Genomic DNA, 23,735 nt, shown 5'->3' with positions numbered 1-23,735 from the left:
ATGATGATAGTATTAAAACTTTTTTCCCAGAGGGCAGTAAAAAAAAATCACAGTTAGTGATATGGAATGAAAATGCTCTAGTGAAATCCTCTTAGCTTAACTTTGAAGTATTCCTTATGAAGATGGATTGCGAGAACTTTTGCTACGGTTGATATAAATGTCTGAGTTTATCAGTAGAATAATCCCATTGTATTAAAGGATAGGCAATTAGGTGTTAATTCATGTCATAGTGATGAGCATAATCAAGGTCTAATAGCAGTTGATATCATATGATGGAATAGAGCAAATAATATTTTACATGTTGCAACATAAATCTTCATAAAATATCTTTTAAAAGGCTGATGCATCAATTTAACATTATAGAAGGGACAATGATAAACATCTTCAAACACTTCTCTCTTTAGGCTCCCTTTTCAGCAAGCTATAAAGAATGAATGATGGCTAAATATCCTATAAATCCTATTTTTCTAAGTTATTTATGCCATAAACAAAGATAGTCTGATGTGAAATATGATAAAAGAAAACATGATTAAAGAGAATGAAATATTCGTATTCCACTGATTTTTTTATATGCTGCTTGGAATATAGTTCTTTCTCTCCCAACTTTGTTCTATTTATTGTTTTGTTTTTCTAGTAAAGTCATTCAAGAGTCGGGCTGATTTTTAGTTATGTGTAGTTTTCATTCTTTACAGATTCTCTGCTTTCTCCTGAATTTGAGAATCTGCAGCTGGTCTCCCTATGGACAGTTAGAAAGCTGATATGTTGACCAACTTACCTAATGTTATCATGCCTGGATCCAGCAGTTTTGGCTAGTTGGACTTAACACAACATATTAATAACTCAATTCATCTTTTTTTTTTAATTTGTAGTAAGAGGAATTGGAGCACAAAGGTTGGTTAGACCTGAGAGTGCAGGTTGAGTACCAGTGGTCCACCATGTTGCTGTTGAGGGGTGTGTGAAATGGTTCAACACTGAAATAGTTATTTTGAATTTTTCAAGCTGAAGACAAAACATTTGTATTCTGGGAGCAAATTGGCTACTTCAGGTAGAATTGTTTAGCATGTTCTCTCTTTCCCAAGTAAATGGGTTATTGTTTTGTGGGTTGTGTTTGGGTTGTCTTGATTCATTTTTTTTCAAAAATAAAAAAAAGCCATCATAGTAGCAGGCGCTACTCATGTTCTTGCTGTTCTTGGCTTAGGCTAGGTGGGATGATGTAAGAGTGGCTTGCTAAATTGTAGCTCACCCTTTCTTTATATTTTATGCCTTTCCTAATTAAGATTGAAAAAGAGACCCTAGTGCAGTGGTTCTCAACCTGTGGGTCGGGACCCCATTTGAGGTCGAACGACCATTTCACGGGAGTCGCCAAACAACGCAGTCCGCCATTTTTTCCCCTTTTCCTTAGCTGTGCTACTCCCTTTTATTCTATTGGCTTTCAAAAGCCAATAGGAATTGTCCAGGCTGTCTCTGCCCTCCTGAGCCCGCAAAAGTCCCATTCTGCAAACGGTGCTGCACCAGTTGAGTAGTCCTCGACTTACGACCGGTTGAGTAGTCCTCGACTTACGACCGGTGGGGATCGTGGCATTAAAAAGGTTGAGAACCACTGCCCTAGTGAATGTGTGAAAACAAGTTGAAAGGAACTTCCCAGGAAATCAGTGCAACACGGCCCTGTGATTTCAACATGTTTAGGCATTATGAAATAAATCCTTTATACTAAAGACTCACATCATGGAATCTTTTGATTAGTATGATCTTCCAAAGCTGATTTATTCCACATTTTGAGATTGTTTTTAAAAACTTATCTTAAAAATAACGTGAGCAATGGAGATTTTAATGGTATATAAGTCAATGGGAAATCTTATTTTAACACTTTTGGTATTTGCTAACTTGATATACAAATGAATGGTCTATAAACATTCAGTTAACGCTAAAAATATCTACAAGTGTTTGTAAGTCAAGCAGTTCTTCTGCAGAAAAACTATGCTAATTATTATGATTTCTGTGATTATTTTTGATTCTCATCCTCAATCTTAAGTTTTTCTTTGGGCTTGGCACTGCTTTAATCAAAGCACTTAACTTCAAATCATTATATTTACAGTAGTTCTTTCAGTCATTTGGTACTATATAGAAGTGTTCTCTTTCTTTGTTCTGTAGATTTTGAGTTCTATTTTTACTCTTTATAGTTCAAGATTGTTCTGTCTTAAAAATGATATTATTTAAAAGTGATCTATTTCTATTGACTAGTCACTAATTATTAGGAACTAAACAAATAATGGTTTCCTTTAAAAATATTACATAACTGACTATATAATTTGTATGTTTTTAATTTATTTTCTATTTGCTCAAAATGCTAGGACTTTGTTGAACAAATACAAAGATAACATCTGGTAAACTTATCTGCTTACATCCAGAATGCACCACCAAATTCATTGTCTATAGCCAGGCTCTGTGTTGCAGTCTAATGTGTTCTGACTTACTAAACCAGTGATTCTCAATCTTTTTATACCGGTGACCCCGGTCATAAGGAGGCGCCGTGCATGCGCGACGCTGCCCCCTGCGCGGCACGCATGTGTGGCACCCCCCCTGCGCGGCACGCATGCGCGGCACCGCCCCCATGTGCCGCCCCCTGTGCAGCGAGTATGCGCAGCGCTGCCCCCTGCACAGTGCGCAGGCGTGGCGCCGCCCCCTGCACAGCTGAGGAAAAAAATGGCGGATCGCGTTGTTTGGCGACCCTGTGAAATGGTCGTTCGACCCCAAATGGGGTCGCGACCCACAGGTTGAGAACCGCTGTACTAAACAGAGTTGCTTAACTGCCTGAAATCAAATCAGGCATTCAAGAAACTGAACCACCCATTCAGCAATCAGTACACAAATCCATAGAGCAAGGTCAATGAGATAGAGAGAATATGAATGACAATCATTTTAAAGTTCAAACATCAAAATATTATAAATTCAGGGAAATTTACAGATAGTATGTTTAATTGTGCATAATTGAACTATACTTCTAAAACAATTCAAAATCATAAACTAGTGTAAGCTTTGAAAAGAAGACCTTGAATTACTTTAGACCCTCTGTGGGGCTGACCTTGAAGAACAATCACAAGCTGTCTCAGAATGCAATGCCATGAACAGTTTTTGCATTTCTTCCTACATTCATATAACATTGCTGCTTTGTGAGGTGCAATGAAAGATGCTGGTTGCCACTATAAAGCCCTATATTTTTGTATGTATGTATGTATGTATGTATGTATGTATGTATGTAAATTAAACAAATGTATATGGCCATCCAACTCACAGATGACTCTGGGTAGCTTATAACATTAAAAATCCACAACCTAGAAACCAGAAAAAACTACCCACACATATGACAGCAGCAACTGAATTGAACCAACCACTAGATCAGTCCATCTCCATTTGGGATTCCCAGGCCTGCTGACAAGACCACATTTAGTCTTTCAGAAAATCAACAAGATGGGGACCATAGGGCCAGGCTACTTGTAGGATTGTTTCTCTCCCATTGTTTCTGTTTATCCCACCAGATCTAGTAGAGAAGACATGTTTCAAGTTTCTTCTATAAATAATGTCATCTTGTTGGATCCAGGAGTCATGCCTTCTTTGTGGCAGTGCCTGCTTATGGAATAGCATCACCCCCAGAAATATGGATGGTTTCAAACTTGTTAGCCTTTTATAAGGCTCTGAAGACCTGGCTCTTTCCCCAGGTCGTTAGGCAAACTCTGCTGTTAATGTAACTTTATGAGTGAAATATATTATTTATCTCAAGCATCATGGAATGTTGCTTGTAAATAGTTGGTTTTATTTTTTGTATGTCAGTCATTGTTGTGAGATGTGCAGCCATATAAATTAATTAAATCATTTTTAAAAATACTTTACCATTTTCCTGTATGGCATAATTTCAGAAATTTGAAAGGTGTTATAGTTACTAGTCTCCAGATTATCCTTGTTGCTCATTTCCAAACCTATTTCAGTTTCTACAATACTCTTTCAAGTGCTCAGAACTAAAAATAGCAAAATAGAAAAATGATAATCACCTTGTAAGATTTAGAAATAATTCTTCTGGTAGCCTAAAATTTGCATTTGCTTTTCTTAATAGTTTTATCACACATCTGGCTTACATTCAGTTTCTAACCAATTTAATCATTTTTTCACAAGTACCATTCTCAAACAAGATATTCTCCATTATTTAAAACATATGTCTTAGATTTTTGTATCCTTAAGTGAAATTTTGAGAGAGTGAGAGCTGGTATTGGAATGAAACCAAGCAATTCCTTCTGCTTGTACAAGTGCATTTGTCCTGTTGACTTATTTGGAAAGTATGTCTTCCTATGTCAAGATTCTTTCTATCTTATTTGTTTATTTATCTAGTGAAATTTTTCTTTTGACTGTATAGGAGAATATATTTTTCTGATTATCGCTATCCATATTTCTCATTTTACCAAGAATCTCCACAATGGAAGGTGGCAATGGGAGTTGTAGAGGGAAGGGAATATCATATAAACTACATTATTTCTAGAATGACCTAATTGCTCAGAACATGAGGAAGATGTAGCATTATTTAATAGAAAAAAGATCTTTCAAAATGTTCTGCCAAATAGGTTACACATTTTAAATAGAACTTGGTCTTAGGATGATTTGGGGAAGTTTTACAAGATTGATGTAAAAGCTTGAGAAGAATGCCTCAGTTTATTATCATCAAAGAACAAATAACAGATGATTAGAGAGTAGTGGCTGTAGGATCCCTTATGCCTAATTTCATCAGGTTTTATTTTTGCTGATTTAGTTTGCTGTTTAAACTATTGGAAATCACCTTGAGTAATATGAATGTATTAGTAAGGTGTTAAATCTATGTATAAATAAATTCATCTAATCCCATGTATAACTTATATTTAGGGGCTTGACTATAACCATGTTTATGGCTATTGGAGTATAAAATATTTTATGTAAATGTAGTCTACAACTGTAACACTTATTTTCACATCCATTTTCTAAAGAAGCACATAATTACACACTTGAGACTGTGTAAAAGCACTTTGGATTTTTTTTATTATTATTATTATTATTTAAGTGACTAATGATGGGCTGAATTTTATGTACTACTCTCCAGTGTTTTCAATCTGGTTCATAAATGTGATAGCACTTTTACTGAAGTCATAAATTAGAACCATATAATCTGTGGTAGACAATATAGGTGAGAAAACAATGATAGGGTTTAATAGGGCAGTTTGTTTTCTTGAAAGTTTTAACTAAACAGCGTGTAATTAAGTCATGATATCTTGAGTCTTTCTAAGTATGGAAGCCTGGTTCTTTGGAATACTTGGTAAAATTTTCAGGATTTGGTAATTAAGCTAATCCCTCTCATACTCATGCCAGTTTTATATGAAGACAGTTGTTAATGATTTCATATAATAAATAAGCACATCTCTGCAGTTTGCAATATTTTGTGTTAAAAAGCAAATCTTTGTATAAGGAAAATAATGCCTATGCTGATTTTCTGATTCCTACTAATATATGTATATTTATTTGCACGTGCCTTTTTTTAAAGCAGGGAAGGCACCCCCTTTTCCCTTTTGGGAATGCATTTCTAATTTAATTTTGAACCCTATGGGTGCTGCAGAGAACATGAAGATATGGTATCTAAAATTAGAATTCTTCCCTTTTGGCAGTTTAAGTAAAATAAGACCCTTAAGTCTCATTGAAGACTATTTTGCTTCTTAGTTGTAAAATAAGATAGAACAGAAATTTTAGCGGCTCTGCAGATGCTGGAAGGCATATATAAGCTACAGTTTACTTACCCCTGCTGTGATCTATCCTGGGGCTAAGCTGTGTAAGATCTTGAATTTCAGGCATATATTAATAAATGGATTCTATAAAATAAAACCCCATTGTATTTGATAATTCTCATATCAGTTTTTTCCCTCTGATCTTAATGAGCTTTCAGGGGATGCAGTAGGATAAAAATGCAAATAAATTCCCAAACTATAATTTAAATTGTTATTTTAGACATACAAATTTAGATCTTCCCGGGAGAATGTGTTCTGTACAGAGCCACAATAGAGTGTCGCAAACTGATGTCTGAAATATTTTATTCAAATTCATCTGCACAAGTGAAAATAGCTGTGTGAGGTTTGCATCTTGATCAAATAGGAAGCTTCGTAATTCTGTGGTTAGAAGGGGAAAAAAAGTTGCTCCAGATAGTATAATTTTTCCAGATATGATATGAGAAATATTCTTATTTCATAAGTACACAAGTTCCCATTCTGTTACTTTTTATGGATTACTTTAATGCAACCCCCCCCCCCAATGTTCCATGCCATTCTTAAAAAGCATTATGTAACTAGCACACATCATTTCCAATAATCAGAATAATGAGACAGCAGAGCATTTTCTCTGTGTTTACATATCAGCTAAGAGATAGTAGACATGTCCTGTGCTTACTGTAGCTTACTGTAAATTCTTTTTAAGTGAAATGACCTAACTTTGGAATTGAATTCAATGAAGAAAGTGCAGGATAGATTTTTTTTATATAAATAAATATGCATAGGGTTCTGCTTAATTCTTCTATACAATGTGCAGAGTTCATCTTGAAATATATCTAAAATAGTTTTTAAAATGTTAGTATTAATTAAATTATAATCTTTATATTTTCATTTATTCTTTTTACTCAACCATCAGATTGATTGAAAAGCACAGCAGAGAGTACATTGCCTCCTGTTCAGTCAAGCATCACTAATGAGAGATAAATAGAAATATCACCCTGTCATGTCTCATTGCTTATCTGTCTATTTCTCTAGGAGGTGATTTTCTTTCCTTTTTAAGAAAGAAAAAGGATGAGCTAAAAACCAAACAGTTGGTGAAATTCTCATTAGATGTTGCTGCTGGGATGGCGTATCTTGAATCCAAAAACTGTATACACAGGTAAGAACAAGTGAAATAATTTTTTTGCATAAAATGTGTAAGCATAAATGAGCTGTAACAAAATCTCAGGCTCATATCATACGGCTAGGAATATTTTTATTTTATTTTATTTTACTTTACTTTATTTTACTTTATTTATTTATTTGTTTGTTTGTTTGTTTTTAGGTAAAACAAGCTTAAATAAATCACATGCTCTTCTATCATGTAATATGCAATATATCAAATTGATCATCTCTCAGAGATCATAGATAGCTTCAGTTTTGCTAAGAACTAACTTAATGTTGAATGGTACTCCATTAAACTAGAGGGTTCAAGTAGTATCTAAGAAACAAATACAGCTTCAGAAGATGGAATAGCTTCCAATTGTTCACATCTTCTCTGAAGACTCATTTCCTGCTAAACATTTTCTGTTAGTAATAGCAGAAGGAAAGAACAAATGTGCTCAGACATATTCCAGCAGGAACCCCACTCACAAATTATCTAACCAGAGTGAAAGCCTGCAGCATCTGCATTTCAGCACATACTCAATATCTAATTAGCATTTCATACCCATATTTGAAAAGATTAGCATTGAATCAAAGCAATTCTATACATTCATGCCCCCAGTTCCCTTTCCCTAGTAATTACAGATGCTACATTGACAGTATACAGCAATACACTGTCAGAATAATCTTTGATTCACAAAAGCATGCCAGGCTTTACCCCCACCCCCAATTCTGCATTAGCTAGTAGTTGGATATCATTAACTATTTGGTGCTTCCACCATCAGATGGTTCTTCAGATAGTATTGGTAGAGCAAACACGTTCTTCATTCATTTTTCTGTCAGTTTAATGAAAGAGGATTTAAAACTGCTTTCATTTTTTTTTTAATCCTCAAGAATGGCATGTGGTATTCTTGCACTACTTTATTATAAGTTATGCAAAGTATACACCCAGATTGCTCGGTCCGTCACTGTACAATAATCACTTCAGTGGCTTGCAATCTACTTAATTTTCTATGCTTCTGTTAAATTCCAAGGGAAGATCCATAACAGAATAATAGTGATACCATCAGAATCCTGCTCTTGAGATACAATTGGAAAAGTTTTCCTGAATTTGGAGAAATAAAGAGAAATAGCCCACCCACTTTCTCTGATGAAGAAATTTCAAAGAACATTTGGACCCGGTTCTAAACAAACATGCTTTTCCACCCTTTGCACACTTAGTTGTTTTACATGTATTGAGTGGGAGAAAACCAAGCTGTGAGCCTCTGGAGAAACAGCATCTAGGACATGCACTTTTTTCCTGTTCCCCCTTTCTTTTGCCTGACAATACTATCAACTAACTGACATTTACTATTTTAGTTTAAGACAAACCAAATTACTGAACTACAGATTAAATTAACTAGCTTTAAGCAAGTGAATTAAACTTACACACTTTTGAATAACATGAAAACTCTTGAATTTCTTTTTTTTTCACAAAGAAGTAAGAGCCAAAGTTCATGATAGCTCATTTTTATTTATTATATTAAAATTGTTTTAGTATTATATATGAACCTGACCTTTTTCTACTCTGCAGTCATAGTAACATACGAAGCTGTAGGTTTGTAAATATTTTACTACCATAATTTTCTTCTGTCTGTCTACCCATGTCCTCATCTAGACATAATGCTGCTGAATACATCACTGTTTCCTATCAACTTTGGTCTCTTCCCTCCCCTTGCACCTTCTGTTATAATTGTTAAAGATGCAAAAGTTTTGAGTCCAAATCTTAACTGTAAAATATTATTGAATTCAACTTCGCTTATGAAATTTGTTATAGCACCCAGTCCACAAGACAAGCCACCTTTGTATTACTGTGCCTTTAACTTGGCTTTTTAAAAATAAATAATAGGTAAACTGTTCTTGAAGTTAGTCTTATGCTAAATTAAGGTGAGTTAGAAAGTTATTTCATTCATTCATTCATGACTACAGAATACAGTAGAAAGAACAACTTCCAGGCTTATCTAGAATTGTTCATATAATTGTTTTGTGTTATATACAGATAAGAATGTTTTTTGTTCATAGAATGAAATACTTTATTAGAGTCTTAAAACTCAAGCTTACTCTTCTCATTTTAAAAATGCCTCCCCATAGTTACCTGAAATAAATTGCCATTTGCTTTAGGCAACCAAGGAAGCAATATATTTATAAATTTACAGTTAACATATCTTTTTAACTTTTGTTAAAAGTTCTGTATTCTCAATTTTAGTATTCCTAGATCACAGAATGCAAAGGTTGCAACAGGTTGAACCTTAGAGATATCTAATGTAACCCACTGTTCGATGGAAGATCTTTGATAGGTTATCTGACATCTGTTTCAACTTCTCCAGCTAAGGAGAATCCATCTCTTCCCAAGGCAGTGTTGCATTGCTGAACAGCTCAGCAATGCAACATTTTATGGAAAACAACAACTGAGGGCTGGTTCATATAATTAAATTGTGCGAATGAGTGGAACTAGTAGTTAAAGAAATGCTTCATAATCTGGAATTGTGTTTGTAAGTGATCCAATAACCATTGTTATGATGGTGGATTTGGAAAGAAATGCAGCTTTGAACATATGAATGGTTGCTGGCTTGCCACCTATGCAAACATTTTTCTCACTCACTATAAGTGCTTAAGGTATTGTGCATTAATTCATTTAAAGTAGACTAGTTTTGGACATATAGTTCAGGAAGAATGTTTACAAGTTGGAAGGGATTTGGATGATGTAATTTCTTGTTATGAATGAAAATCCTGTGTGACAGATGGTAGTCACGTTGAGTATAATCTTCATCAAGAGTAGCATTTTGAAGAAATGTTCAGCTTTTCTTTTCAGTTAGAAATATTTTATTCTAAAAAATTGGGACTCGCCCATGAGCAAGAGACTTCTCCAAACAAAAAAACAAAAACAAAAAAAAAAACAGAAAGGAACCAAATTCAGAAGAAAGCTTGAGTTCAGAAATAGGCTATCCAGAAGAAGCTTTCCCACTGCATCCCTTTGGGAGAGGTAACAGCTAGGGATGCTGCCAACAGCTCCATTCTAAGTTCTTCTCCATTCTGTCTATGGATCATCAGACTCAGAGTACAGTATATGCAAACCCTATAACTCACAGTGTACCCATACAACAAAAACACATACATTCAACACACCGAGTTTGGGGGGGGAGGGGACCTACACAGATCACAGAAAAAACACATGAACATCTTCCCTGATAAAATCCTCAGATATTTGCATTTGTCATAATTGGATTCTCATATACACCCATACATAAACAGAGCTAACATGTTGAAAGGGATTGGAAATAAGTCCAAAAACCACCCATAATTATAACAGATTGGTGCTGTTTATGCAGTTCAAAACTAAATAATCTTTTACTATAGCATTTCAGATTCACTGATAATTTTGAATATCCAAGTATAAAATAATATTTTTAAAAGGGCTTTTAGGCTGGGTATATATGTCACACTTCAGTTTTGGCAAGTTCACTGAATTCATTAGTTATTTGTTTTCTTGGCCCTCATAGATACCTTTCAAATCAACACCCTTAAAATATACCCTATCCTAAATTAAAAAGTTAAATGCTTCTATTTTGTCTCTCTCCTCTGTGGAAGTATAGGCCTCAATCATTTGTTTGTAGCACTATATAACTTTGAGAGCATGATTCTAGCACTACTTTAGTCATCTGATGCTTTACAAAGGATGTTAAAGTTATTGTAAGAAAAGCAGTAGTTTTTTGGAGAAAAGGAAAACACAAAATAGCTTAAGCAAAATCATTTATATTATAGTAATGTTTTAAAATATAATTCTTTTTATAGATATATTAGGTATTGTATTTATGGCAAGATTCCTAATTGTTAACTGATGCCGTAATTCAAAATAACTGGTACTAATGCAATATTATTACATAGAGAAAATAACTGTGTTACATTTTTTTGCTTTTCAGAGGATACTTTCTTAGAATAGCAACAGACAGTTCAAATAAAGGTTAACACTTGCTTTATTATTTCCTTTTATTTCTATTAAAAGTCCTTCTAAAAAAAGAGACTAAAGTGGATCAAATAATAAGAGATTTTTCTCCATATATTCACTATCTAAAGGTCAGAGAACAGGAAATGGTTAGATTCTTTAGGTGTGATAAAAGATTGTTACTTTGCATTGTTATAAATGTTACAGTTTCTGAAAGAGAATCTTTCATAAGGCATTTTCTCTAGATTCTTCAATTTTATAAATGAAATAGCCTAATTTAACACTATACCTCTAAATTGCTTTTCATAGAAGATCCATATAATTCATTCCAGCTACAGTTAACAATATTTTTCTTTAAATATTTGTGTTATATTGAGGCACCACTGATGTTGATATTTATTTTGCTATTATATTCCAACTGTCTACAAAATGGCTATTAATCAGTTTCTCTTAAAATGTCACCAATACAATCGTAAACTTTTTCAGAACTAAACTTGGCTTTTCCATTTTGAAAGTGGACATCTAGTTCTGAGTTAGTTACCATAATTTTATCAGATTTTTAACATGAAATACTTGAAATGCTTAAGCCTTGTGTGCTACAAATTTCCACCAGTGTTTTAAATCTTACTATAGATAGAATTCTCATTTTTCCAATAAATTGTTCAAATATATAAAACATAAGAAGCGTGACTAAAAATAACGAGAATTAAAGAATAGAGAAATGTGTATCAGTTAAAATTAGAATCTTTAAAACTGCATTTTTATTGCCACTGTTCACATGTGCAATGTAAATCTAGTACTTTGGGGAAAATTAGCTGAGAAAGAAGCCAGAAAATGTTTAACATGTGTCACCCATCTGTCTGCTTACAAATATATATATATACTGTATGGCTTGGGTATTCTGCACTTTGAAACCTTATAGGAAAGCTCCATTTTGGGACAAAAAGCTGTTTCTCTTTAAAAGATGTGAATCTGTGAAACCAAACATGGAAATTCACGACCGGGCTGTGTCGTAGTATGCCAATTTGTACAATGACTTAAGAACAGTAATATCTATCTATTCAAGTACTGTACAGCTAGTAGAAATTCCCCCATATTCTCTTGCAAATCAGAACTAATGCAAATAGGCAAGCAGTGCTTTATTTCAAGCCTCCAACCTGTAGGTATGATGAATGTCAAGGAAAGCTGGGAACAGCAGCACAGCACTTCTAGCTGTTTGTGTGCACCCTCTGCCCTCATTTTGCTGAATCGTAATGTTAGAAAAAAATCTTACCAGGTTTGTTTCCGAGCTGGGAATAAAGAACTTAGGCAGTTGCTTGAATCAGAGATGAAGTTTATTCCAAGAACACAATATACAAAAATCAGCTGTCAGAGATGGCTGCACTAAGTCTTTTCCAAGAGATCTTTATCTAGGAAAATCTTGCCCGTATTCCTTGAAAGTGCACCCTCTTTGTAATCAGGCACCATGCTGACTACTGGCGGTATTCTTAGTTTAACATTTGTTGATCGAAAACAGTGATCTGTTATTTGATTAAAGAGATCTCAAGTTAACATTCAGACAGGAGAGTAGAATATTTACCTTTCCTTTTGATCTTGGTCTCAAGCCTATTGTAATTTGTGATTTTGAGCCTTTTGTCCTGATTGCAACGGGGTGAATGTATGCTGGAACTCCTTGATTTCCTTTCTACAGCTGACCTAAAAACAACAATGTCTCTTCAAAATAAACCTAAACACAACAATCTGTACATAAGTTTGTCTTGCCCAGTCTTCAACAGATACCATATGGGATACTGTCAGAATATATTTCTTATTCCAAACTCTCTGAAATGTTGTGCTGCAGCCAGGAGATCTCACCCCTGGGCCAAGAGAATGACTGTCTCAGCTGGTCAGCAGGATGTTTGAGGATGGAATCATGAGTCTTTTGTAAATACGGTTTCCGTCTTCCATATTTTAAACAGTTTTAAAATACGGAATCCTCCTAACTTACTTGTCTTTTCACCATCTTAGAATTTTAGAAGTTTATCATTATACAATACTCTCTGTATTTTGTTTTTGTTTTATTTACACTGTACCTTACAGATATGAAAACCAAACCAAAACTCAATTCTTATATTTATAAGCTATGCTGTATGTGTGTTTCCTTTTTGAGGGAGAAATTTGTAACTTCTAAGCAATACTTGAATTTGAGTGAACTATGCATTCAAAAATGTATTGCGGACAATTCTTCCAAGTTAACAAGGACATTAATTACAATTAGTGGACATTTTCACTTCAGATTTTATATTGCATGGTAACAAAATCAATATTCAATCGTTGTTCAGAAATTCTTCAATTGGTATTTAAATTAACCAACATAGAGGCATCCCCAAAACCTCAACTTTTAAATTAATTATACAGGCAAATTCCATTGCTGTACTATGCAGATCTCCCCCTTATAATTTTTGTCCTCCATGTAACAACATAACACATCTGAAATTTTCCAGTTTAGTCCTCCTGATGACACAGAATGTAGGAAATTAGTTATATTGTTAAATGTTGTCTAGTTATGTGGATTAAATGTTGTGTAGTTCTAGTGTCTTCAATCAGAACATACTATATTGTGATAAATTGGATTACTTATATTGCTAAATTCTAGAGCAAAAGAAAAAAATGTTAATACAGCATTATTTATTTATATTCCATCTTTATTATTTTTATAAATAACTCAAGATGGTGAATATATCCAACATACCTTCCTCCTTTATTCTCCACAACAACCACCCTATGAGGTGGGAGATCTGAGAGACAGTGATTGGCCCAGCTGGCGTTCATGGCTAAGGCAGGACTTGAACTCATGGTCTCCTGCTTTCTGGCCTGGGGCCTTAACCACTAAACTAAACTGGCTCTGTGGCTGCATATGGTATTTTCTAGATTTACAAAGTAGCAGATTTGTGATCAATCTATCTGTCTGTCTGTCTATTTACATGTTCACAAATATATGCTTCATTCCTAAAATTAGAATTTAATATTTGTATGTTGCATATTTCATTCTTTGTAAATCAGCAGATTCCACTAGCCCAGACAATATCTAAAAAACATAATATTGTTGATTCACTCATGAAGTTCTTCCTATACACTCACATACAGGGAAATCTTTACTGATAGTAAATTATGTTTTCTTTCCTACTCATGATTCCTCCTTTATTGGCAGGAGATCTGCCAGTGATTGACTTTGTCAGACATCAGCAAATGGTTGTGCATCCTTAAAGGCTCTGCTATTAATCTGATTATCTCTCCCTTCTCAGAAAATGAGCAAGAGGGACTATTACATTTTATACATCTTGTCCTCTACTTTCATTTTTTCCCAGTTTTTTGGTTATTTTAAAAAACTTCATTGCATTGTTTAAAGCGCAACCAAGAAAAAATAAAGGAGAAAGAAAAAGAAAATATTTGCAGCTAGGTAAAATTAAGTAAGTATTTTCCAAGTAATCTTACATTAATTAGTATTAGATAAAATATTTTTCACTGTTACTGAAAGTGCATCAATGCTAAATAATGAGCAAAGTAGCCAATATGATAAGAATACTTAATCAGAATAGGGAACAAGTAGAAATTTAAAGATATATTTCCATTTAAAGATATACTTTGTTGAAGTTTGTTAAAATGAAACCATCTGTCTACGGATTTCTATCTTGCTTTGTTTTAACTGATAAGCAAAGCTTTATGGAATCTACTGTAGATACAGATAAAATTTCAGCTGTAAGTGTTCATATCCACATTCAGCATCCAAATAAGGGCTGAATCTTAACTGACATTTAAATTAGATAGTAATATTTTCCATATTGATGTGTTATATATAACTTCAGTAATGTAGTAGTCAGGCAACATAATGGAAAAATATTGTTATTTTTATAAGCTAGACAAAAACTATAGTACAGGGGTCTTCAAACTTGGCCCTTTTATGACTTGTGGACTTCAACTCCCAGAATTCCTCAGCCAGGCATGCTGAGGAATAAAAGGGCCAAGTTTGAAGACCCCTGCTATAGTACTTATCTGGCTAGTTCTGAATTGTTTACATCCTGAGCACACAATCTGGCCTTATGCTATCTAGAACTCTTTAAATTCAAGTCAGATGGAGGACACCTGCTGTTAGTCTGCAGGAACTGTTATTTATTCTTTAGAATTTCATATAGAAATCTATCTCAGGTTTACTTGTAATCGTAAGGATGTGGTCTGGTCTTTTTGCAAGTGCTTTATCACTGAGTGAAGCTTCATACAGTGGATGGGTTTGTTTCTACTTATTCTGCAAATGTATTCTTTTTAAGATGAGCAAATAGATGAGTGGCACAAATATGAATTAATATTTTGTAAGTAAATTATTTTTAATGGTATCTGGCCAATGATTACACATTTATCTAAGTATTTTTGGTAAGTCATGATAATCTAAATAAAAGTTTGATTTGTTTGTCACACAGCAAAGGCAGATTAGTAAATATTTATCGAATTAATCAGTTGAGATGTTTTGTTCTTTCAAAATTCATTCTTTCCAAAAATAAAGACATCTTGAAATTACTGAAACCAAAAATAATGCTGATTTAATACTTTGGTTGTTTATATCTCTTGTAATGGCATACTTCAATTCTTCAATCTTTAGTAGTATTCACAATACTACAGTATCTGAGAATGCTTTTTTGTCAGTTTGCTAATGTGCTAAATTGAATTGAAATTAAATATATGGGTTATTGACCCTGGAATTTGTTTGTCCTTTATAGATATTTGTGTCCTTCAACAAATGTTTCCCATTTTGTTGCACTTGTTAGGAAAAGGCTTATAAAGGCTTTCTGAGCAGCTTAGCCCTAGATGAGTCTTAACCCTAAATGATGTCACTGTCCTTGCATTTTTCATATCAAAATAGCTGTTTTTTAGGATTACTCCAGAGCTTTTGTTAAATCATACCTGAAAATGGTTCTAACTTTTGGTTCTCCTAATAAATATAACACTGTCACCATAGTAATTATGTAAAAGCTATCTGCCCTTATGAAGATATGAGGCTAGGCTACACATTAAATAAAACATTTTTTAAAAAATTGGCCATTTGTGTATCTTAATTAATAATATAAATTTCTGATTTCTCTTTAGGGTCAGATTTTATCAGAAAAATGTTAGCTGTGATAAAAGAACCTATATTGACAATATTTAATAAAGGGAGCCATTTATAGTTATTTTACATTAATATTGCCAGCTTCTTCAACTACTACATTTATATACTCTAGATTTTAAAAAAAACAGCTGGTTGGTGACATTGCAAACTCATATTTGTAACTTAAACTGCATAAACTCTTTAATTCTGGAATTTCTATTTATAACATTTCCTTTATTTGATGAAAATGGGACAACAAAGTGTTAGGAAAGTTTTAGAGTCTATCAGTTAACTAGATACAAGAATTGTTATCACACTTTCAAAAACATCTAATATATATATAAAATTGGAAATAAACTGTCGGAAAAGATCTAAAAGACAGAAAATAATTTAGTATACTACAAAGACTATTAATCCAAATCTCTGAAATTACTTCCAACATATAGTCAGTTGATTTACTATAAAATTATGCTATTTTGCATTTAGTTGGAGGGTAGATGTTGAAATGAAGACAAGTCACCTTCTGATATTCTCCAGGAAATAAAAATTACAAACATCATTTGTAGCTATTTTTCATCCATGAACTAGGTTATCATGCTCCATAATGAGATTGGTCCCCATTAATTTCGAGAAGCATCACTTGCATTTTATTATCATTATCTAATTAATTTGTAGGCTAGTATGTGGTCACTTTCTTGCCAAAATCCCATTTAGTTTAGTTTTGACATAACCAACAGCATCTGAGAACTAATCTAGACAGCATAGCCTCAATCAAATCTAGGGACCTCTATGGCTTCTGTTAGAAAAATATTCATTGGGAGATTCAACAATAATCTCCCATGAAGCATCCATATATTTAGAATATGTCAAACAGTTTAGAACAGGGGTTTCCAGACTTGGCAACTTTAAGACTTCTGGACTTCAACTCCCAGAATTCACTACCAGCATTGACATTCACAAGTCTTAAAGTTGCCAAGATTGGAGACCCCTGGTATAGAGAACCAACATTTACCCATTGTGCTCTTTTTGCAAGATCCTAGCTTTACACAGTTATTAAACACACTGTGCACTCTTTCAGTGTCATTCATCAATTGGAAGGCATAGTGATGAACTCATACAAGACTTTGAATACTCAGGTGCTGGATGGGCTCCTGCTAGAACAATTCTACTAGTAACTGTCGTTCTAAATAATCAAACTGATAATGGACTCCTCCCATCACTACTGTTTTATCTCCAGAGTCATTATCAGATAGTACTTTCTTCACGAGAACAAGCTTGGCAAATTGCAGTTAGATATTTGCTGCTTCCAATGCTATCTGTGTCAGCACAGGTGAATTTTAGTGCACCTAGTCCTCCTGCTATTTCCTTTTCAGGCTTCTGTGTATATAAAGCATAATCAGTACATCAATTACTGAAATGAAGCAGAGAAGATAAAAGCAGTTTCTTCCACTCAAGCAAAAATGATAATTTGGTTGGCAACTCCAAAAGAAAACAGGCACTCCCTCTACAAATTATTTGGCAAGTCTGTCTATTCCACATGCCATCTTTACTGTTAAAAGCTTCTTATTATCACATTGTTACAGAATAAACTCAGATTTGATTGTTTTAGGCAGTTATAATGGGTTTAATTAAGAAATAAAACTGTTGAACCGTGTGATGCTTCTGACAAAGAATTGAACTTTTGATAGAGCCTGCAAAACCCCGCACACCCTCCCACCCAGCAATTTATTCCAAGGAATTAGGGAATCCTCCAGAGCAGATCTGCAGGTATTTAAGAGTTGCTGAGAAAATGAAAAAAGGAATGCCTCAGAATTAGTATTTTGTTTCTATAATATGAAACTATGAAAAATGTTACATTGTAATATTCTAACGATTCTTTATTCACAAGTGGTAAGAAATACCTGGCTTCTGTTAACAAATTATTTGAAGTAAAGTCTCAGAACAGTAGCCATACTCACTAGGGCCATGTCCAGACATCTGCTTTGCCTTGGTCACCCCCCATACCAGACTCTACAGGAAATTGTGCTACCTAAAATGTTGCTGTCCCTACAAGGATGCTCATTGCAAACATCCAGAATAGGTCTACTCTATACTGAGTTACTGTCCACAGAGCTTTAATAGGCAACATTCTAAGCAACATGATTGGCAGTTCCTTTATCTGAAATTTCAGTGCCACCTATCATCATCCAACATGTGAAAAGCCTCCTCCAATTGACGGCAACTGTATTTTTTCCTTTTCTCTTTCTCATTAAATTTTTGAACTGTTAATCCTTTAGATAATTGACTTTTTGACCTAATGACCACTAGGTGGCAGCAAGACTCCTCCTCCTCCATCTCCTCCTCCACCACCTCCTTTCATGATATGAGATGGAGGGCAAATAAATTTCATAAATAAATCTATATCCCACTATTATTTTTACAAACAACTCAAACTGGCAAACATCCATTGTTTGGTTTTGGTTTTGTGTGGTTAAGTGGATCAGTGCTAGAGTTTAAGAAAAAAGGATAGTTGTCAGGGCTGGTGTGGGAGTAGTAAACTAAGAATATAATAAAAGAAAAAGCAAACAGTAATTACAAGAAAGGGTATTCTAAAACACAGTCTACAGAAATATAACAGCTGCATCTTTCTAGTGTGCTCTCAGTTTGGAAGATTAAGCCAAGGACATATTAGTCAATTTCAAGGCTTTGCATTCTGTAGATTAACCATTGAACATTCTGAACACAACATGGCAGCAAAGAATTATCCTGCTCGCCAGGAGTTGAAACCCAGATGACGGACTATTGTTAAAAAGCTGGAATTTGGGAAAAAGATTAATCCTGTAAACCAATGATGGCGAATTTTTTAGAGACCAAGTGCCAAACTGCAACCCAAAACCCACTTATTTATCACAAAGTGCCAGGGCTGTATCAGCATTGTGGTGCCCTCGGGGGGGGGCATGGCCCACTGGATGGGCGTAGCTACAGTGGTCATGGCAGACTGGGTGAGCATGGCTGGGGCCAGGGCAGCGGGGGCCAGTTCCTCGCCATCTCCGGGGCATCCTCAGGGGACCAATGCCACTTGCTCACTTCCTGCCCTGTCGCTTCCAAACGCCACATGCTCACTACTCTGGCAAACTCTACTGGGGCAACGGCGTGCGTGCCCACAGAGAGGGCTCTGAGTGCCACCTCTGGCATGCATGCCATAGGTTCGCCACCATTACTGTAAGCCAAAAAAGACTTATCAATTTCAAGACTTCATTATCTGAGGCACCCACTGGATCACACCATTTTTAAAAAAGGGGACGGATGCCTATAGAAGACAGAATTTCAATCTCCTTTGATCGACACTGCTATCAGGCAGATAGCCTTCCCACAAAGTTTCTCCAGAAAACTAGAGAGCACCTACTAAGGGTCACTACTTAATAGATAGTGTGGCAGAATGGAGTTTGATAATAGGCATACTCAGTGGCAGCTCCCCTCCTGTAGGACAGTTTGCATCCTGAGAAAAGGGTGGTTTCCAATTGTATTACCTACCGTGTTTTCCCCAAAATAAGACCTAACTCAAAAATAAGCCCTAGTTTGATTTTACACGTGCACCCAATCTAAGCCCTACGCCCAAAGTAAGTCCTAGTTTTGGGGTGAGGCGCATGTGTAAAAATCAAGCTAGAGGTGGGGGGTGGAGCTGCCCCACGAGCCCCGTACCCGCTTACCTTAGGACCACTGCAGCCAGGCCTCCCATGCCCCAACACCTGTTGCGCTGCTATGTGAATTCTGCAGCCACTTGTGGCTGCATGCCACATGGCACATCACAATCAGCGTGATGAGGCTTGTGGCCTCCTACCACAAGCGGCGGCACTGACGTGATTGGCACAAAGCGCCATGCAGCCTCCGTGGCCTGCCACAAGCCACAGCACAATCAGCGCAATGAGCCATGTGGCTTCCTGCTACAAGCAGCAGTAGCCGCGTGATTCGCACGAGCCATGCAGCCTGCTGCTGCGAGCAGCAGCAATGGTGTGATGCGCCGTGTGGTTGTAAGCAGCCACAGAAGAACTCAGGCAGCGGCACAACAGGTGTCGGGGTGTGGGAGACCTGGCTGCGGCGGTCCTAAGGTAAGACCTGATGCCTCTTTTGGAAGTAAAAAAATATAAGACCGGGTCTTATTTTCAGGGAAACACAGTGGCTAATAAAAATGGCTTTACTGGTTGTTTTGGGGGGAACTACTCAAACCTTTCTCAATTTTTAATAATTATTATTCAGAAATTATTTTTATTTCTCAAAAAAGTATTTTGATTTTTCTCAAAAGGCAAAAAATATTTTACTTGAATAAAAGAAAAATGAAAAATATATAAAAGGAAAGAAGAAAAAAGAAAACAAAATAACAGAATAACAGAGTTGGATGGTACTTTAGAAGTCTTCTAATCCAACCTGCTGCTCAAGCAGGAGACCCTAAACCATTTCAGACAATCTCTTCTTAAAAGCCTCTACCCACAATACCATTAAAGATTTTTTTAAAAAAAAAATAAAGTTATTTTTGATCTTCCGTACAGCAGGTGCAATCAAAATTAATCCTCCTCCCTCTTAAATATAATTATAATCCTCACCCTTTTACTAAATACTTTTTCAATCATCCAATCTAAAAACCTTCATCTTAAGCTTAAAATATGAAATTTGAAGGATGGCTGCTGCTTTACTGCTTGCCTTCACCACCAGCACAAGCAGAAATGTTTCTGTTTTTTAAAATAGAATCTAGTTTGGAAAATTCTCTGAGATTATTTATCAGTATTCTTGGGGCTTCTTTTTGTGGTTCATCCCCCAGAGCTGCTTTGCAAACATAAAAAAGCAATGCTTCTAAATTTGGGTTGAGTACAGAAGTGATAATTCTAACATGAACATCCCATGTCATTTGGATGTAAGCATCCCTGCTTCCCATATGGGAAGGGGACTGTTTTGCTTTGCTCATTTTCCAATTAGTACTGATTCTGGCAGGTATTCCTTGCATCTGTTCAGATGAATAGTGTTGCTAATATGTCTTGGAGGAGCTTAAATCTGTTACTGAATACTGCGGAAGTCATATTCTGTGTCCACAAGGCTGAATTTGCATCCACGTTGAAATCCACAAACATCCACATTGAAGATAATTAAACTCCTTTTCTCCTGGCTAAGTGAGAAGTTTGCTTAATATGGGTATATGGGCCATGAATGAATAATAGCTTTGTTTGAAGCTTTGTTTCTTTCTTATATTTCTTTGCCGTTTTTGAGCCTGTCATGAAATATTCCTTTGAATGGGCAATTTGCTTATCCATAGCAACACAATACTGTATTTTAATAACCATGAAATAAAGTTCCATCCCTTCATTCAAAATGTGCCTATTTTTTGAGATGCTAGTTCAGTATCATTGCTCAAACTAGCATAATTTATCACCTTTATTATAATAACTTTAGTTTATGCCTAAGGAAAAAAACAAGAAAATCTATGGCTTTTATTCAACTTGTATATAAATACAATTCTATTTAAAAACTTATAATTTATCATTTTAATCCTTAAAGAAATCTTAATTCTCAAAACATAATTTATTATGTTGATGATAAAAGTAAATAGGAAATTCTTCATACATCTTTTTTTCAGGAGGAGTCGTTAAAGCTATAAGTATAATTCTGTGTATTAAATGCTTGTGTACAATAGTTTAACAATTTCCTTTGCACAACTATGCTCATAAACAAATGGGAATTAAGCTCTTTTGGACTGCTTTTAAGAATATTTGAGTTGAAAAAAGTTTTTCTGCTGCAGTTTTCACCAAGCCTTCCTGCCTTTCATTTGAGATTTCTGTTTAATTTTAGCTTTGTCAACTGCAAAAATTCTCCAATTATTTAAATCTGTGAGAGCTGTAGTAAAATGATAGGAAGTTGATCTTCGAAGAGCTCTGATAATCACAATATTAAAATACAAATACAAAATTACCATGATCCTAAGCCATGTCCTGAAGAACATGGTCCTGGTTCAGTGATAACAGGATAGTTATTTTTTTCTTAAATATAGGAAAGGACATTTCCCATAATTCTTTATACTGGCAGTCCTCAATTTACAACCACAAGTCAGCCCAAAATTTCTGTTGCTAAGTGAGACAGTTTTCTTGCCACAGATGTTTAGTGGATCATTGTAGTTGTTAAGTTAATAACATGATAAGTGACTGGCTTCCCCATTGACTTTGCTTGTCAAAAGGTTGCAAAAGATGATCACATGACCCCAGGAAATGCATCTGTTGCCAAGCATCTGAATTTTGATTATGACCCTGGGGATGCTGCAATGGTCATAAGTGTGAAAAATGGTCATAAGTCACTTTTTTTAGTGCCGCTGTAGCTTCAAATGGTCACTAAATGAACCATTGCAAGTCAAGGACTACCCGTAGCATTCTCCAAAATTCTGGTATATTTTGAAAGCAGATCTTAGTTTTGTTATGGCATGCTCTAAGTGTGATTGTGCTTCAGTTCCAAACACTGATTGATTGATTGATTCTCCACCTTTATTATTTTTACAAACAATTCAAGGTGGCAAACATATCCAACACACTTTCCTCCTATTTTCCCCACAACAACCCTGTGAAATAGTTTGGGCTGAGAGTTATTGGCCAAGTTCACCCAGCTGGTTTGATTATTAGTTTTCTACACACACACACCCCACACAGTAAAAAAACCAACAACATCTTCTTGACAGGACAAATTGTGCATAGTGTAATACAAATCATGAAGTTCTGCTTTCTGGTTGCCTAATCAAAGGCAACAAGGAAAAAGGCTTGGAAGATGATTCCATGGTTTAGAACAACAAAAGCAGTGGAGGCTTCTCCCTCTTCCATTCCACATTGTAGACAGACCTCTAAGTATGAGGGTAACAAGGGCAGGTATATCTAATATACCTTCATCCTCATGGAACAGAAAGTTGAGTTTCACAAGACTTCATAATAACTGAACAAGACTAGAAGCATCACTGTATTCCATAATACTATGAGATTTATTGCAGGTATATAATATGTTGAATTTTTATCAGTCTTTTTGTTCTCATTTTCTCTTGATCTTTCCTAATACAGCCCCCTCTTCCCTTTTTTCTTTTTTTCTTCTTCTGTTGCTGTTTTTGATGAAGGAGAAAGGGGCAAGGCTGTGAGTTGGTGTCTGAAAAAGAATGCTTTATGCATATTCATGAAGGTGGGGGGGCAATTTATTTTTATGGTTAGAATATTTTACATGTAACTAATTTTAATCAGCATTATATTGATTATATTAATAATTGTTTAATGTTTGCCTTGATCCTTTTTTTTTTCTTTTTTGGAGTGTGGCCTGTAGCAATATATATGCACATACATAGATACACAATTATTTGAATGGGAAGTGCATTTAGCAGATTAGCAATGTAAAGAAATTGTGTGTATGTGTATCATTTTAAAAGCAGACTACCTTTCACATAAATACAGTATTAAAGTACACCAGAGTGAATTTTTGTTCCACCTTATCATAAAAAAAACCCCTACTGTTGGCTATCTTACTTCAATGACTATAATAAGATTGGTTATTTCAATCCTCTCTGTGTGAAGCTGAATTTGAAAACAATTTAAAATCTCCAGTTTGTCAGACTATAGCAAACAGACTACTGAGATTTGGTGTTCAAACCAAATCACCCCAATTTTGGAAGAATTTAGTTGGCTGGCTTTTCACTTCTTTCAAATTTGTTGTTTTCCAATAGTGCTCTCCA

General features: G+C 35.0%; 1 protein-coding gene across 6 annotated transcripts in view; it reads left to right on the top strand.

Annotated features, from left to right (window-relative positions):
• The window catches only part of FER (FER tyrosine kinase), a 127,241-nt gene that overhangs the window by 89,073 nt on the left and 14,433 nt on the right, over positions 1-23,735 (top strand). For all 6 annotated transcript variants that reach the window (XR_005556137.1, XM_039338398.1, XM_039338399.1 and 3 more), the window contains exon 17: positions 6,807-6,930. Coding sequence is in view for 5 of the 6 variants with exons in the window: in XM_039338398.1 (XP_039194332.1) it covers positions 6,807-6,930 (124 nt within the window). In the remaining variant the exon portion in view is untranslated. The remainder of the gene's footprint in view (positions 1-6,806; positions 6,931-23,735) is intronic.

The sequence above is a fragment of the Crotalus tigris genome, unplaced genomic scaffold, assembly GCF_016545835.1.
Source record: "Crotalus tigris isolate CLP2741 ecotype Arizona unplaced genomic scaffold, ASM1654583v1 scf7180000017700.2314712, whole genome shotgun sequence".
Classification (NCBI taxonomy): Eukaryota; Metazoa; Chordata; class Lepidosauria; order Squamata; family Viperidae; genus Crotalus; species Crotalus tigris.
This window is presented reverse-complemented; position numbering and strand designations above follow the sequence as displayed.